The 16,649-nt window shown below is 38.3% G+C and overlaps 3 protein-coding genes across 3 annotated transcripts; all 3 read right to left on the minus strand.

The window, feature by feature from the left end:
* Positions 1-2,235: 2,235 nt before the first annotated feature.
* LOC133132504 (odorant receptor 131-2-like) lies at positions 2,236-3,114 on the minus strand. Its single transcript, XM_061247961.1, has one exon. The coding sequence runs from the start codon at positions 3,112-3,114 to the stop codon at positions 2,236-2,238; it is 879 nt and encodes a 292-aa protein (XP_061103945.1).
* A 3,408-nt stretch (positions 3,115-6,522) lies between these two features.
* LOC133132505 (odorant receptor 131-2-like) lies at positions 6,523-7,506 on the minus strand. The gene has a single exon (XM_061247962.1). It carries the CDS (start codon positions 7,504-7,506, stop codon positions 6,523-6,525), a length of 984 nt encoding a protein of 327 aa, XP_061103946.1.
* Positions 7,507-14,897: 7,391 nt separating this feature from the next.
* On the minus strand, positions 14,898-15,776 carry LOC133132506 (odorant receptor 131-2-like). The gene has a single exon (XM_061247963.1). The coding sequence runs from the start codon at positions 15,774-15,776 to the stop codon at positions 14,898-14,900; it is 879 nt and encodes a 292-aa protein (XP_061103947.1).
* Between the last annotated feature and the right edge of the window lie 873 nt (positions 15,777-16,649).

The following is a 16,649-nucleotide window of genomic DNA, read 5'->3' on the forward strand; positions in this document are numbered from 1 at the left end:
AATCATAATGTAAGCCTTAATTTTCTCATTCTGTCATAACGCTCTTCAAAAAACGTTATTTCATTGTAAGTAGCTAATATATATATATAGATATATATCTTTTTTTTACCACAATTGGCTCGTATTTTGATTTTCAAAAAATCGTGGCTTTAATTACTGAATTTTGTTGCATTTATTATGACAAAAAAAAGCCCTATTGTCAAACATGGAAGCCTTCACTGATGACAGTGCACCAACTGATGACACTCAATTGGTCCCGCCCACACACACATCATCTCACACATGTCACCCTGCTTAAACTTAATCTGGCCCAGACTGAGCTGCTCTGCATCCATACCAAGTCTGATCTCTTCCAAGACTTCTGCATCACCTCATACTGATGAGCTTACTTCCTGACAGAGGTGGTTGCTGAACTGAAAGTAGATTGGATGGAAACCTGACTATGTATTATTCAGATCATGTTAATCAATGAAAAATAATGAAAACAGGTTGAGACCAATGAACCACCTCTGTGAGGAAGTAAGCTCATAAGATGCTTCTGTACATGCTGCTATGAGCAGTTATATTATCAATGAAGGCATCTGAGCCAGCAGCATACATGCCCAAACTGAAACACCCCCACCACAATGTATTTCATCATGACCGCTTTTCAAGACCGTTTTTGTTTTCTGTGGGAAATCTACACCTGATCAGTGCACTCTGCAACCTACTCATAATGATACCTTTTGTCACATTTTCAATCTCCCCCTTGAACCTGGCAGTTATGTCAGTGGAACGTTATGTGGCCATTTGCTTTCCTTTACAGCACACAGAATTTGTCACCAAAAAAAGGGCATATTTATCCATCGCTGTAATCTGGTTGCGTAGTTCGATCAACTTCATTATTGACATATTGTACAAGACTGTGGTAGATTCAAATTCTCTGACGACACATACAATTTGCAGACGAAGGATACTGTACATTGCTAAGTGGCAGGTAAAATTGTCCCAAATATTTAATGGTCTTTACTTTGCAACTATATCACTAATTCTCATCTATACCTACATTGGTATTATGGTAGCAGAAAAATCATAAAGTTTCCACTGACAAGAATAATTGCATACCTAAAAAAAAAGAGACAAAGGAAAGGGAAAAAATATTATCACATTTTATTTGATGCTTCTCAGAGAATCATCTGTCAAAGTAATGTTGCGACTCTCCAAATGATATTGTTGCGCAGTTGCAGTTCTTGGTGCTTTAATGGTACAGAGGATCTGAGATGTATAGGGGTCATCCTGTAACAAGTGGTAAAATAAGACTCTAGACTGCAGTCAGAAGTCTCATCTCAACCATCTTCTCTCAATTGGAGCACAGTCAGTCACAAGTCCAGTTTAAATAACAATGCCAATTATGTGCAATGTGTTGTGTTTGTCTTTTATAATATAACTACTGATAACAATGTTACATTATTTTGTCTATCTATTGAATATACATAGGTAATGGATCGTGAGATAACCTGACTTAATTAATTTGATGAGTACATGATGACTTGTGCTTGTATTCTGTTTTGTACAGATCAATTTAAATGTCATCATGAGCATCGTAATAGGTTGTCAATTAAAACCTGTTCAATGGGCTGCCTATAGCTGGCTGTGTGATGAGGTCAGTGTTCATTCTCAAATGAAACATCCATATAATGTTGATTGTCTACTTAGAATTTCCCTGGTGTAATTATAATTATAATGATCCATTTCGCTGTTGTGGATTTGTACATAGGATTTCTATTATGTACTTTTGTATAGACTTTCTAGAACATGATCAATATAGCTACGAGGTTCTCTGACCACTGCCAGAAAAGCAATTGCCTTGTATATTCAATGCCCGCCTCTGTGTGCAGGCAACTATAGTATGCAGTGCAGACAGTAAGTATTTGCACAGTGACACATTTTCTGTTATTTTTGCTCTGTACTCCAGCAAACAAACAGTTGAAATGAAGCAATCACAATGTGGTTAAGTGTAGACTTTCAGCTTTAATTGAATAATGTTACATCCGGATTGAGCGAACCATGTAGGAATTACACAATACAGATATTAGAAAAAAAAAAAAACCGAACAGCTGCAGTATTATTATAGCCTGCAAGGGACACTATTTTGCTCTTCTGGAAAAATGCATCTCACCTCAGTTATTCCAGTAAATATCTAAAGGTGTAAATGGTTTGACAAATGCCAATTTACATTTAAACCCTCATAATGTGTTACTTGAGTGTGGTGGGGTTGCACCTGAAGTACCTGAGGAAAAGTGGCCGGATGGCACTGTCTCTCAGGCCATAAATGAGGGGACTTAGACATCGGGGAAGAACAAGGAGGCAAAAAAAGTTCAAGGATTGCAGAGGCACATACAAGGCAGTGGCAGTCTTGACAATCAGAGCCTCAAACAATGTATACAGCAAAGAGGTGATACATAGTCCCAGCTGAAACATGTGGAGCAGCACAGTTTTACAAGCCTTATTGGCTGAATCCTTGTTTGTGGAAGCTGATTTAGCTACTAATGTTATACTAATGTAAATATAGAGGACTATCAGAGCCACAACCACAAGGAAACAAATGGTTAACCAATTGGACAAGACAAGCTGCCATTCCTCAATTAACATCTGCTGCCGTGTACAAAATATGGGTGCAGTGAAAAAGTGGGGATCAAGTGCAATGGTGTAAAATATCTCAATGAGGATGTTAACACAGCTAATGAGCCACATTAGTCCAATAGCGATCGCTGTCCTTCTCTGGGTGGCGATCTCTGTGTGACGCAAAGGGAAGCGAATGGCCACATAGCGCTCCAGTGAAATCACTGCCAGGTTGAGTGGGGTGTTGTGATAAGTGATTACACTAATCAGTACCATGATAGAGCAGACGGCCTTAGACATATGGAGGAATGCCAAGGCAAATAAGTACAACACTATAGTGCCCATCAGATGGACAGAATCATTGATGAGCATGTGGGCAAAGAGGATGTAACGCGAGTCCTCCCTGAATTTTGGTTTGCTCCACAGAATGAAAAACATGATGCCATTCATGAAGGTAAAAAACAATGCTGTAGCCAATATCACAATTACCTCTGTCACCACAACTGCAGTCATTCGTATTACATAGGCTTGCTGGTATATGAATGTGGGCTGTCCAAATGAAACATTGCCCTCCTCCATAGATCTCTTCCTTTTTAACCCAAGAAAAAATGACCCTGAATGTTTACAAAAAATAAAATTGATTTCTTTTGTCAAAGTAAAATTCAGTAAAATTAGAAGACATTCCTTTGCACAACTGACATAATGTTCTGTCACAGACACAAAGAGACATAGAAACTACAGTAGATCAAAAGGTCTCTTTGAAATCCTAGAATCTATTTGACCACAGTGACCACACTGTAATAAATGCCTATTTACAGGTATTGTACAGTACGCAGGAGTGCCTTTCTTCCAGAATTCAGCCAAATATAATGCACTCTGAACAGCTGGACTCATTTCATATTTGAATAATATCCCAAATATAAATAAGTAACTGAACTGCAATTGAAAGAATCCTTGAGCTCCTTTTGCTGCTGTGCAGCATCTGACAAGCTGTGTGGTTTATTTATATACCATGGTGATACACTGTTGTCATGCCATCCTCACTAGAGTATATGCAATAACACAACTCTCATTAGAATGTTTGTGACCACAAAAGGTGTGTGAGTGTTATGTGGCAGGCAATTAATCAGTTAAGATGACCCACAAGTTGCCTGGAGTGAAACTGAAATATTCCATGTTTCTAAAGCACACATGGCTAAAGAGTAATTGCAATTAATTTACATGGAATGTAGTTTAAGGTTGCAAGACTTATGGCCTATAGTGGGTCCATGATGTCCCTGTAATGTTGGTCAGGGCAACATGGAAAGACATTATATTTTTAGTCAGGCAACCCTTAAAATGGGACAATTTAGTCAAAGGCCACAATTGACATCATGCACAGGAGTGTAGAGTTGTGTTTTTAATTGTTATTGTATCATATTCGTGAAATGTGTAAGTATTTAAATTAAGTGGGGAAGTAACAGCTGTCAGTTGAAATATTTCTGAACCATTTGAAGAATACACTTTGGTTTCACAATGTAGAAATTACAGCACATTTTATACCTCGCCCCATTTCAGGACATGTTAACTTGATGTAAATTAAAGTTGTCATGTTCAGCACTTTGTTGAATATCCTTTGCATACAATGTGTGCTTGAAGTCTGTGACCCATACACATCATGGGAACTTAGTTTGTTTTCTGGTGGTGCTCCGCCAGGCCTGTACTGTAGCCATCTTTAGTTGCTACTAGTTCCAGGGGCTAGTTGCCTTGAGTTTTCTCTTTAGCATATGAAATGCACATTCAGTTGTATTCAGACTGGGTGAATGACATCAGTAATCAAGAATTTTCCAGTTTTTGACTTTGAAAAACTGTTGCTTTAGCAATATGCTTGGGATCAATGGGCCTCAGGCAAGAATAACTCATACAAACAGATTTCTTCTTAAATTGCTCGTACAAAGGATTTAAGAGAACTTGGTGCATTAAATAATTTTCTTGTATTTACAATTTCTTCTTAGGTTGGAACAAAACTAACGAGTGGATCTGACCTGCTGTATGAATCATGTGAGCAGCACATTCCATTATTTTCTATGGAGAGGTTTGCAGTGCATGAGTCCAGTGAGTGCTGTGCTACTTTCAACGGGCTCACAAAACCTGGATCAAACTTTCAAACTAAGCATTGCAGATCGAATAGGTGCTTATTTCTTGCCTCAAATATTTTCATAAACATATTAAGGTGCACTAGTGCACTATTTAGGAGGAATAATACTTTATTAATGGTACGGCATATTGTAATGTTTTGCCAAAACCATTGAGCACAGTCTACCCAATCAGGTGCTGACTATGCGGTAGACTACATCCCAACATGAAATACTCCTGACTTAAATTATTTTTCCTACATGCAGAATTTTACATTTCGTTATATTGAATGTTTGCTCACTTCAATTTTTGGATTATGCTTGTTGAATATTTCCCATAACTCCAATTTTTGTATCATCTGCAAATGAAACCAAGGCCCCAGGAAATGCAAAGGCACCAGTACTGATCCCTGTTTCATTTTTATTATCACCCTCATCTCGTACTTTTTTATCTAAATCATTTTCGGACATCTGAATAAATTATGTCAGAGGCCCGATTCAGGTCATGACCATAATGTGGCTTCCTCAAAAGTCTAATAGGTTTGTTAAACATGACCTCACTTTGCGAAAAACATACTTTCACTTAACCCATTATGGACTAAGGCGCCTTATAGAAAACCCATAGGATAGCCTAAGAATCACAATGTATTTCATTGTGATTGTGTCTTGAAAAACGGTCATATGATGAAATAAAACGCATCTGTCTGTTATGGGAGATGTAACATGCAGGTTGCATCCGCTCATAAGAGGTTAAAGTACTATTGTTTTCAAGGAATCATTACATTTAGTCTTTTATGATAGATTCAAGCATTTTACATACAATATGAGATAAACTGATAGGCCTGTAATTTACAGGGTCAGTATAGTCACCCCTCTTAAATATTGTTATTATACTCCCCTGTTTCCAGTTATCTGGCATTTCGCCATGTCGCATGTCGTGACACACCCTGGGGAGGACAGACGAGTTGGAGACCGGAAAATACAAAAATTCCGGATTACACAGGCATTTTATTAAAGGGAATTCTGACGGGGGAAGGGTGAGAGAGCGAGAGTGATGCCACAAATAAACAAAACATCTTTGCAGTCACCCTCACGGGATCTGGGTAAAAATAATAAAGGCAAAATAACAAAGGCAAAATAAATCAAACCACACTGTTGCTTTTCAGCTCTATAGCTTTCTCCTGTCCTTGCAAACGCTGTCCCTCCTCTCTTTTTCATACCATGACAGCGGTTTGTCAGTCATTTTTACAGTGAGGTCTGTAAGTATTTGGACAGTGGCGCAATTTATGTTCTTTTGAATCTGTACTCCAGGACATTGGATTTAAAATTAAACAATGACAATTAAAATGAAGTTAAAATGCCGATTTAACCTTTGAGGGTGTGTACATCCATATCAGGTGATCTGTGTAGGTATTGCATCCCTTTTTATAGATTATATCATATAGTCCCATTTTAGGGGACCAAAAGTAATTGGACAGTTGTCTTCTCAGCTGTTTTTGGTTAGACAGGTGTATTCAATCGCTTCATGTGCTAGCCAACATAGCTACCCAACATAATTATCATGAATAACAAGTGCAACCTATAACTATAACCTGCAATAGCTAGCATTATTGGAAACCCTATTATTGTATTGTTACCACCAAAACTACACCCAGTGCACAAATGTGGACTGTGTCCATTCCCCAGTGATTCTGGGAAAAAGAGCCCTTGGTCCAAGAAGGTCTGAAGAAGGTCAGATATTATGCCAAGTCATAATTTAAGCCTTTATTTTCTCATTCTGTCATAACGCTCTTTAAATAAAGTTTTTTCATTGCAATACATCTTTGTTGGTTATGAGAACAGGGTTGACTGTGCTTAGTTTGCACTTGAAGTATCCGAGGAACAGCGGCCGGAAGGCACTGTCTCTCAGGCCATAAATGAGGGGACTCAAACATCGGGGAAGAATGATGAGGGAAACAAAGTTGAGGAATTGCAGGTGCAATAACAATGCATGGTCAGCCATAAGCAGCCTTATCATTCTGTCTAAGGTACCATACACAAAAGACAAGAGACACAGTCCCAGCTGAATCAGATGGAGCAGCACAGTTCTGTGAGCCTTTGTGGCTGACTTCTTGTCTGTGGAAACAGATTTTGCTGCTACCATAATACAAATGTAGGTATAGATGAGAATTAGTGATATAGTTGCAAAGTAAAGACCATTAAATATTTGGGACAATTTTACCTGCCACTTAGCAATGTACAGTATCCTTCGTCTGCAAATTGTATGTGTCATCAGAGAATTTGAATCCACCACAGTTTTGTACAATATGTCAATAATGAAGTTGATCGAACTAAGCAACCAGACTACAGCGATGGATAAATATGCCCTTTTTTTGGTGACAAACTCTGTGTGCTGTAAAGGAAAGCAAATGGCCACATAACGTTCCATTGACATAACTGCCAGGTTCAGGGGGGAGATTGAAAATGTGACAGAAGGTATCATTATGAGTAGGTTGCAGAGTGCACTGATCAGGTGTAGATTTCCCACAGAAAACAAATACAGCACTGCCAAGCCCAGCAGATGGAAAGAATCACCGATGAGAATGTTAGAAAAGAGTATGTAGCGCGAGGATTCGCTGAAGGTCTGCTTGCTCCTCACAGTGAAGAACATGACACTGTTCACATAGATGAAGAAAAGGGAAGAACACATCACCAAAATAATTCTTGCTAGAGATACAGCATCATGTTTGAAATGGACAGCTTGCCCCTGTACACTTATAAAATCTTCATAGGATACATTGGTCTTCTCCATGGTTCACTTCACACTGAAATTAAATGAAAATCTGCCTGAATGTTCACATCAATAAATCAATCAATCAAGTTTTATTTTACCAAGAATTTAACAAAATTACTTAGTTTTACTTATAATTTTATTATTACTTATGAAATTACTTAACACTATTGGTTATTGGACTCTCATCAGCCAGTTTTAAGAAAGAACACAAACGGATTGAAGCTACAGGGGCACTGTAGCCTTCTGCTGGCAAAGTTCACAAATCATACTGGACTTCCAACAGACACAGCTGCCCATGGCCTCTTAATCATATCCAAGTCAGCTCATTTGGTGAAATAAATGAGACCTAGGTTGAAAGTAACATAGCGAGATTAAATAAAGTGATTGCGCTTCAAGATATTATGCTCTACAGCCTTTACTAGTGGGCTACAACCCCGCACCCCAGCTCCAAGCTGCCGATTTGACATTTGAGCATTAAAGCAGCTGAAAAGTGTTCCCTTTTACGTGAATCGATGTGTTTCATTTTATAATGGTTTATATTAACGTGGTCGGCTTTTTCAATTTTGGTTTAAAAGGGGAGTGCCCTGCATTCAATGACAATTAGAACGCTTTTTGTAATGGAATTTTGTTAAAATGATATATTTTTACTCTTAAAAAAAAAAAAGAAAAGATTTGGGTCCCTGGGTGACACCTGAGAAACATTATGAAATAATTTGTTCCGCTATATGGTATATTGATTAATCATTGAATGAGCTGCAATGCAAGTAATATATAATGACATGCAATGAAAAGCTGGGTACATTTGAAATTAACATCATAACACAAAGAGAGAAGATAGAGAGTCTGAAGCAAGTTAGGCACTGATAAGAAATAGAACTGTAAATACCTTTTAATCTTGCTGCTGCTGTGTCAGCATCAGTAACTGCATGTGCTGAAGAGTATTTACTGTATATATAAGAGATGACTGTGACATCATGCAATGGCCATCAGGGTGTTTTAAAATGGTGTGTGTGTGTGTGTGTGTGTGTGTGTGTGTGTGTGTTGACTATATCGGTAGCAATTGCTATTCCCAAGAGAGAGACACACACACACACACACACACACACACACACACACACACTTTGAAGCTCACCAGTTCAGTGGTGTACTATTTTAAACACCCTGCAAAAGCAATAACAATAGCACCCTGAAATAGCTATAGCAATTGCTATTCCCAAACTTTAATTTGAAATTTGCCTTTTCATTTTGGTTTTATGCTTTGGTTTTTTGTTTTCTTATGGAGGGGAGACCGGGGACAAATGTAACATGCTCCAACATGTATAACTCAATGAGTGTTTATGCTGATATAAGCTACCCACATTTGTCTGCTACAAATACTAGTCATTTAGATATTGTCTTGAATGTCACAGAATGCGTGAGTGTTATGTACGCCTCTGAAAACCCAAATGCAGACCACAGGATTATCCAAAATCGTAGTTTAATAGTCCGAAATCGTAGCCAGGAGATCCAATACAAAGACAAAAACGAAAGGCAAAAGAATAGTCGAAAAAAACAGGCGAGGGGGTCAAAAATCCAGAAAATCAAAAGGCTAAAGTACAAAAGGACGAAGGCAAGAATCAAAACCAGAAAACAAAGCAGAATGTCGAAAACCAGAAAGGCAAACAAAACAAAAGGGCAAGGCAGGCTTGGAAATCAAATGGCAAAGGGGTGTCTATCAAGAATCTCAAGAGTTAGGCTTACGAGGTCTGATCAACGTTCTGACAAAGAACAATTCAGAGACTGAGGTTTAAATACATGAGGGAAGGTGACAATCTAGGAGGTGCTTCAATCCCCGGTGTAGCCACAATAATATCCGTTGGGCCCTTGAGCAAGGCCCTTAACCCCGCATTGCTCAAGGTCTCCTGCTTAGTCTAATCAACTGTAAGTCACATTTGATAAAGAGCGTCAGCCAAATGACATGTCATGTAGTAGATGTAGCAGGAACAGAAAATTTGTTTTTTGTTCAAACATTATTACAAGACGACTGTAAATCCCTTCCTAGCATTGAAAAAAGCTCACTGACATGCTGACTCACACTCTGTCTGTGTTTATAGTCCCAAAATTCAAGTTTCAAAATATAGTTGACGCACCAACACTGTATCAAAATATTGTACAGCTGTACAATAATTCAAGCTCATTGGTTGGAAATAGGTTGTAATTGCCACAGCCAATGGCGGGGGGTGGGGGGGTTCAACATCTGTGCGTTCACAGAGAAGAGGTGGGATAAACAATGTTGTGGTTTGAGAGTTTGTTGCTGTGATTCCTCTCTTGAGCGTTAGAAGTCCAAAATTACCTATTATACCTTTAAATCAGACACAAACAAATGACCTCTTTCTTACATGATTTGAAAACAAAATCCATTTCTACAATGTCACCCTTTTCAAAACTACATTTTTCAAACAAAGCTTGAATTGCGCTTTTTAGTATTTAAATGTAGAAATTCTAAAAATCTATTTCTAAAAATATATACCGTAACAGTGTATTTGCTACGGTAGGGGTGAGTTGTAACACTAGCTGGGATGTAACAGGAACAGAAAACTTTAACCATACAGTACATGCTCTAACTTATGTGAGACCCTGTGTAAGAAATCCCTCTGGTACCATTGTATCAAGTGAATGTATATCAATTGCTATACCAACACTCCTTAGATTAGTCTTGAATTTATTTATAACATAAAATTATGTTTTGTAGGAGCTGTCGTCTGGTGTGTCAGGTATGTCAAAGTGTCCCTGAGCGAGACATCTAACCCCCAATTGCTCCGGATAAGCTGTTTGGTGCCTTTCCTGGCAGCCAGTCGCCGTTGTTGTGTAAGTGTGTGTATGTGTGTATGGGTGAATGAGAGGTATCAATTGTAAAGCACTCTGGATAAAAGCGCTATATGAATGCAGTCCATTTACCATTTAGCAATTTACCATTCACCAATAATTTTGACTTGGTGATCTCAAGAAGGGATTGGTAACCCAAAATCTACCAGGTCTTTAAACGATATAAAGGTGTTGTTAGGGTATGTGTCATGTTGGGTCAAAATCAAGTCATGTAGTGTTTGTCTGAGTCCATTGGACTGAGACAAAATCAAAGATAAGAAAGAAGAGACATTGATCAAACATCAACACTTGAGTGTTGTTAGCTCTGGTATTGACAGAAAAACAACATTCAACAATAAACCAACAATAAAGAACAATCAAACAATATATAAAACAGCAAGCAATAAACAAAAAACCCCCCGAAAAAAAACAAAAAACAATCATTACGGTAAAACCAATAGAATCAATAGAAACAATAAAGCAAAAAAGCAAAAAAAAAAAAAAAGGAGTATAAACAATCAAAAAAATAAATAGCAAAAGTAAAAGACCTAAAACTACATCATTGTCAGTACCATGCTTCAACTTCAACTGTTCCAAGGATTAACAACTCTGAGTATACTTTTTTGAGTAGTTGTTCAGAATTTCGTCTCGGCTAATTTCAGCCTGTGGTCCTTTGTTCTGTTAACAGAGCTCAGTCTAAGTGGCCTTTTTTTGGCTCATACAGGAGCCAGTTTAGTTGCCCTTCTTTCTACTTTTCCCAGAGGCTCTATATCTTTTTTATAATATGCTACAGTACAAGAGATCCTGATAGACTTTGGTCTACTAATCCTTCCGAGTCTTTTTTAAATTGAGTTATTACTACTGCCGCCATGAAATACTCCTGTCTTAAAAAATTCCCCACATGCAGAACATTAAGTTATATTGAATGCCAGTCAACTTCTATTCTGTTCCAATATTTTTGGATTATCCTAGTTGAGTATTTCCCATACCTCCAATTTTTGTACCATCTGCAAATGAAACCGAGGCCCCAGGAAGCGTAAAGGCACTAGTACTGATCCGTGTGGGACTTTGCATTGATTTCATTTTCATTATCAGCCTCTCATCTGGCACTTTGTTGTAGATTTGAGTAAATTATGTCAGAGGCCCGATTCATTTCAGAGCATAATGTAGCTTCCTCAAAAAGGTCTAATAGGTTTTTTTTAAAAGGCCTAGGAATCACAATGCATTTCAGTGGTCATGTGTCTTGAAAAACAGATCTCAGATGCCTTCATTGATAATATAACTGCTCATAGCAGCATCTTATGAGCTTACTTCCTCACAGAGGTGGTTAATTGGTCTCAACCTGTTTTCATTCTTTTTCATTGATTCACATGATCTGAATAATACATAGTCAGGTTTCCATCCAATCTACTTTCAGTTCAGCAACCACCTCTGTCAGGAAGTCGTCACGTTTCAGGTCTGTCTCGCCATGTTTTATGTTTATTCATGTTGTCTTAGTCACGTAGTGTCTTATCATGTATTATGTTAGTCTAGGTTCGTCATGTTGTTTAGTTTATTTCTTGTTACGATTTATTTTCTCGTCATGTCTAGTTATGTTTCGTTACGATTATATTACCTTGTTATGTTGAATGGTTATCGTCTTAGTTTCGTTTTGTATTATGTTTTGATTTATGTTTATTGTTACGTTAATTGGTCGTTGTTTATGCATACACTTTTACATGTCTTTCCGCAAACCTTGCGTTCCGCCTTTTCTCTCTCGCTCCTTCTGTCATTCACTCCCTAATTATTTCCATTTGTCTATTTACTAAAACGACTAACGCTAGATCAGGATTGGGTAGAAACTAACAAGACTAATCATGTGTTCATGTTACCTTACGTTTCTCGTGCATGTCATTTACTAATTTACTAATGCTAGGGCAGGATAGGTTTATTACTAACGATTACTAATCTCCTTGTTAAGCTTGTCATCCATCGCACCTGTTTTCCATTTCCTTGCTACGCTCTAACTAATTGTCTACACCTGTCTACACCCGCATTTATAGCCCAGTCGCGCAACTGTTCTTCGCGAAATTGTCTGCCTCTGTTTTCCACGCAACTCTTGAGCATTTACCATTATTGATTACACGTTACGATCCAAGCCTGTTTACCGACCATTGTTTATTGATTTCTGTTTTGTGACCATCGTTTGTTTTTTGACTACGTCCTCGCCTACCGTTTTTGTACTTTTGCTTCGCTGATTGTTTCATGGTTTCGACTCCCGCTTCGCCCACGACTACGCCTCTGCCTGCCGTCCGTCTGTTCATCTGCCCCGCTGACAGCTCTCCTGCTACCGGACCTCCCTGCACGTCTACCGACTACGAGTTTGCCTCTTCCCTCGGCACCGTGCTTTTTGTTTGTTTACTTTTTGTTTGGCTGGATCTATGTGTATGGACTTTGCTTGTGTTGACTACTCTCCTAGGATTCGTCCCGAATAAAGCCCTGAGGGGTCTTTATATTACTATTGTTTCTGAGTCGTGCATTTTGGGTCCAACCCCCACGCACCCGTCTCAGAAGTAAGCTCATCAGTATGAGGTGATGCAGAAGTCCTGGAAGAGATCAGACTTGGTATGGATGCAGAGCAGCTCAGTCTGGGCCAGATTAAGTTTAAGCAGGGTGACATGTGTGAGATGATGTGTGTGTGGGTGGGACCAATTGAGTGTCATCAGTTGGTGCATTGTCATCAGTGAAGGCTTCCATGTTTGACAATAGGGCTTTTTTGGCATCAGAGCATGCACACTGGGTACATAAAGCTGAAGGGATGAATAGGAATGAAAAGAAAATCATATCTTCTTCTGAGTGAATTAGAATTTAAAAGTACTGTTCAAAAATAATTCATAGTTTTGAATGGATTTCAATGGGGTAAATTAGCTTTTTGGCACCAGAGACCTAATAAACTGCAATACATCTGATAACCACTGCAGTTTGCGGGGATAATGAAAATTCCTGGTTTTTAAACATACAAAACTTGTTACATCTATGGTCTCCGTACAGATTACAGCATTGGATTCTGGGAGATGAAGTCCCTCAAAGATGTCCAGACACATTTTTTCTGAAAATAGACAGATGTGCGTGGTTTTCTCGTGTTATACTTTTAAAAAGAACCAAAAAAAACATGTGCTGATGGCTAGCTCACAAGACTATTAATCATAATACTGCAGCCTCACGGATCTAAGTGCACCTAGCTGGCTAGCCAGCTTGCAGCTTGCAGCTAATACAAAAAAATGTATATTTGTCATAATAAATGCAACGAAATTCAGTAATTAAAGCCACGATATTTGCATTTTGAAAATCAAAATACAAGCCAATTGTGGTAAAATATATATATATATATATATATATATATATATATATATATATATACCTAAAAAAAAGAGACAAAAGAAAACACAAGGGCAAAAATATTATCACATTTAATTTGCTGCTCCTCAAAGAATCATCTGTCAAAGTCATGTTGCGACTCTCCGAATGATATTGTTGCGCAGTTGCAGGTCTTGGTGCTTTAATGGTAGAGAGGATCTGAGACGTATAGGGGTCATCCTGTAACAAGTAGTAAAATAAGACTCTAGACTGCAGTCAGAAATCTCATCTCAACCATCTTCTCTCAATTGCAGCACAGTCAGTCACAAGTCCAGTTTAACTAACAATACCAGTTATGTGCAATGTGTTGTGTTTGTCTTTTACAATCAGTGACTACTGATAACAATGTCACATTATTTTGTCTATCTATTGAATATACATAGGTAATGGATAGTGAGATAACCTGACTTAATAAATTTGATGAGTACATGACTACTCGTGCTTGTATTCTGTTTTGTGCAGATCAATTTAAATGTCATCATGAGCATCGTAATAGGTTGTCAATTAAAACCTGTGTAATGGGCTGCCTATAGCTGGCTGTGTGATGAGGTCAGTGTTCATTCTCAAATGAAACATTCATATAATGTTGATTGTCTTCTTGGATTTTCTCTGGTGTAATTATAATTATAATGATCCATTTCGCTGTTGTGTATTTTTACATAGGAATGCTATTATCTACATTTTGTATAGACTTTCTAGAACATGATCAATATAGCTACGAGGTTCTCTGACCACTGCCAGAAAAGCAATTGCCTTGTATATTCAATGCCCGCCTCTGTGTGCAGGCAACTATAGTATGCAGTGCAGACAGTAAGTATTTGCACAATGACACATTTTCTGTTATTTTTGCTCTGTACTCCAGCAAACAAACAGTTGAAATAAAGCAATCACTATGTGGTTAAATGCAGACTTTCAGCTTTAATTGAATAATATCACAACCGGATTGGGTGAACCATGTAGGAATTACACAATACACATATTTGAAAAAAACCATAACTCTGAACATTTGGACTTGAGCTGTAGTATTACTACACTGTAAGTTTACAGTCTGCATGGGACACTACTTTGATCTTCTGGAAAAATGCATCTCACCTCAGTTATTCCAGTAAATATCTAAAGGTATAAATGATTTGACAAATGTCATTTTATATTTAAACCCTCATAGTGTGTTACTTGAGTGTGGTGGGGTTGTACCTGAAGTACCCAAGGAAAAGTGGCCGGATGGCATTGTCTCTCAGGCCATAAATGAGGGGACTCAGACATCGGGGAAGAACAATGAGGCAAAAATAGTTCAAGTATTGCAGAGGCACATACAAGGCAGAGGCAGTCTTGGCTATCAGAGACTCAAACAATATAAACAGAAAAGAGGTGACACATAGTCCCAGCTGAAACATGTGGAGCAGCACAGTTTTGCGAGCCTTATTGGCTGAATCCTTGTTTGTGGAAGCTGATTTAGCTATGAATGTTATACTAATGTAAATATAGAGGATCGTCAGAGCCACAACCACAAGGAAAAAAAAATTCAACCCAGTGCTAAAGGCGAGCTGCCATTCCTCAATTAACATCTGCTGCCGTGTACATAATACGGGTGCAGTGAAAAAGTGGGGATCAAGTGCAATGCTGTAAAATAGCTCAATGAGGATGTTAACAGAGTTAATGAGCCATATTAGTCCAATAGCGATCGCTGTCCTTCTCTGGGTGGCAATCTCTGTGTGACGCAAAGGGAAGCGAATGGCCACATAGCGCTCCAGTGAAATCACTGCCAGGTTGAGTGGGGTGTTGTGATAAGTGACTGCAGTAATCAGTACCAGGATAGAGCAGATGGCCTTAGACATATGCAGGAATGCCAAGACACATAAGAACAACACTATAGTGCCCATCAGATGAACAGAATCATTGATGAGCATGTGGGCAAAGAGGATGTAACGCGAGTCCTCCCTGAATTTTGGTTTGCTCCACAGAATGAAGAACATGATGCCACTCAAGAAAGTAAAGAAAAATGACGTACCCAATATCACAATTATCTCTGTCACCACAACTGCAGTCATCTGTATTACAACAACTTGCTGTTGTATGAATGTGAGCTGTCCAGATGAAACATTGCCCTCCTCCATAGATCACTTCCTTCTTAACCTAAGAAAAAATTACCCTGAATGTTTGCAAAAAATAGAATTGATTTCTTTTGCTTAAATGAAATGGTACAATTCAATAAGATTGGAAGACATTCGTTTGCACACCTGACATAACGTTCTGTCACAGACACAAAGAGACAAAGAAACTACAGTAGATCAAAGGGTCTCTTTGCAATCCTAGAAAAAAGACAGTATGCTTCTTTGTGTCCTTCATCAGGCTTGGAAAAAAAATATTTGACCTGTGACCACACTATAATAAATGCCTATTTACAGGTATTGTACAGTATGCAGGCATGTCTTCATTCCAGAATTCAGCCAAATATAATGTATACTGAACAGCTGGCCTCATTTCATTTTTGAATAATATCCCAAATATAAATAAGTCACTGATCTTTTTCAAAAGTGCAATTGGAAGAATCCTTGAGCTCCTTTTGCTGCTGTGCAGCATCTGACAATCTATGTGCTGGTGACATTTATTTATATACAAGGGTGATACACTGTTGTCATGCCATCGTCACTAGAGTATATGCAATAACACAATAATATAACAAAAGGTGTGTGAGTGTTATGTGGCAGGCAATTAATCAGTTAAGATGACCCACAAGTTGCCTGGAGTGAATCTGAAATATTCCATGTTTCTAAAGCACAGAGTAATTGCAATTAATTTACATGAAATGCAGTTAAAGGTTGCAAGACCTATGCCCTATAGTGGGTCCATCAAGTCCCTGTAATGTTGGTCAGGGCAACATGGAAAGACATTATGTTTTTAGTCAGGCAACTCTCAAAATG

The sequence above is a fragment of the Conger conger genome, chromosome 7, assembly GCF_963514075.1.
Source record: "Conger conger chromosome 7, fConCon1.1, whole genome shotgun sequence".
Classification (NCBI taxonomy): Eukaryota; Metazoa; Chordata; class Actinopteri; order Anguilliformes; family Congridae; genus Conger; species Conger conger.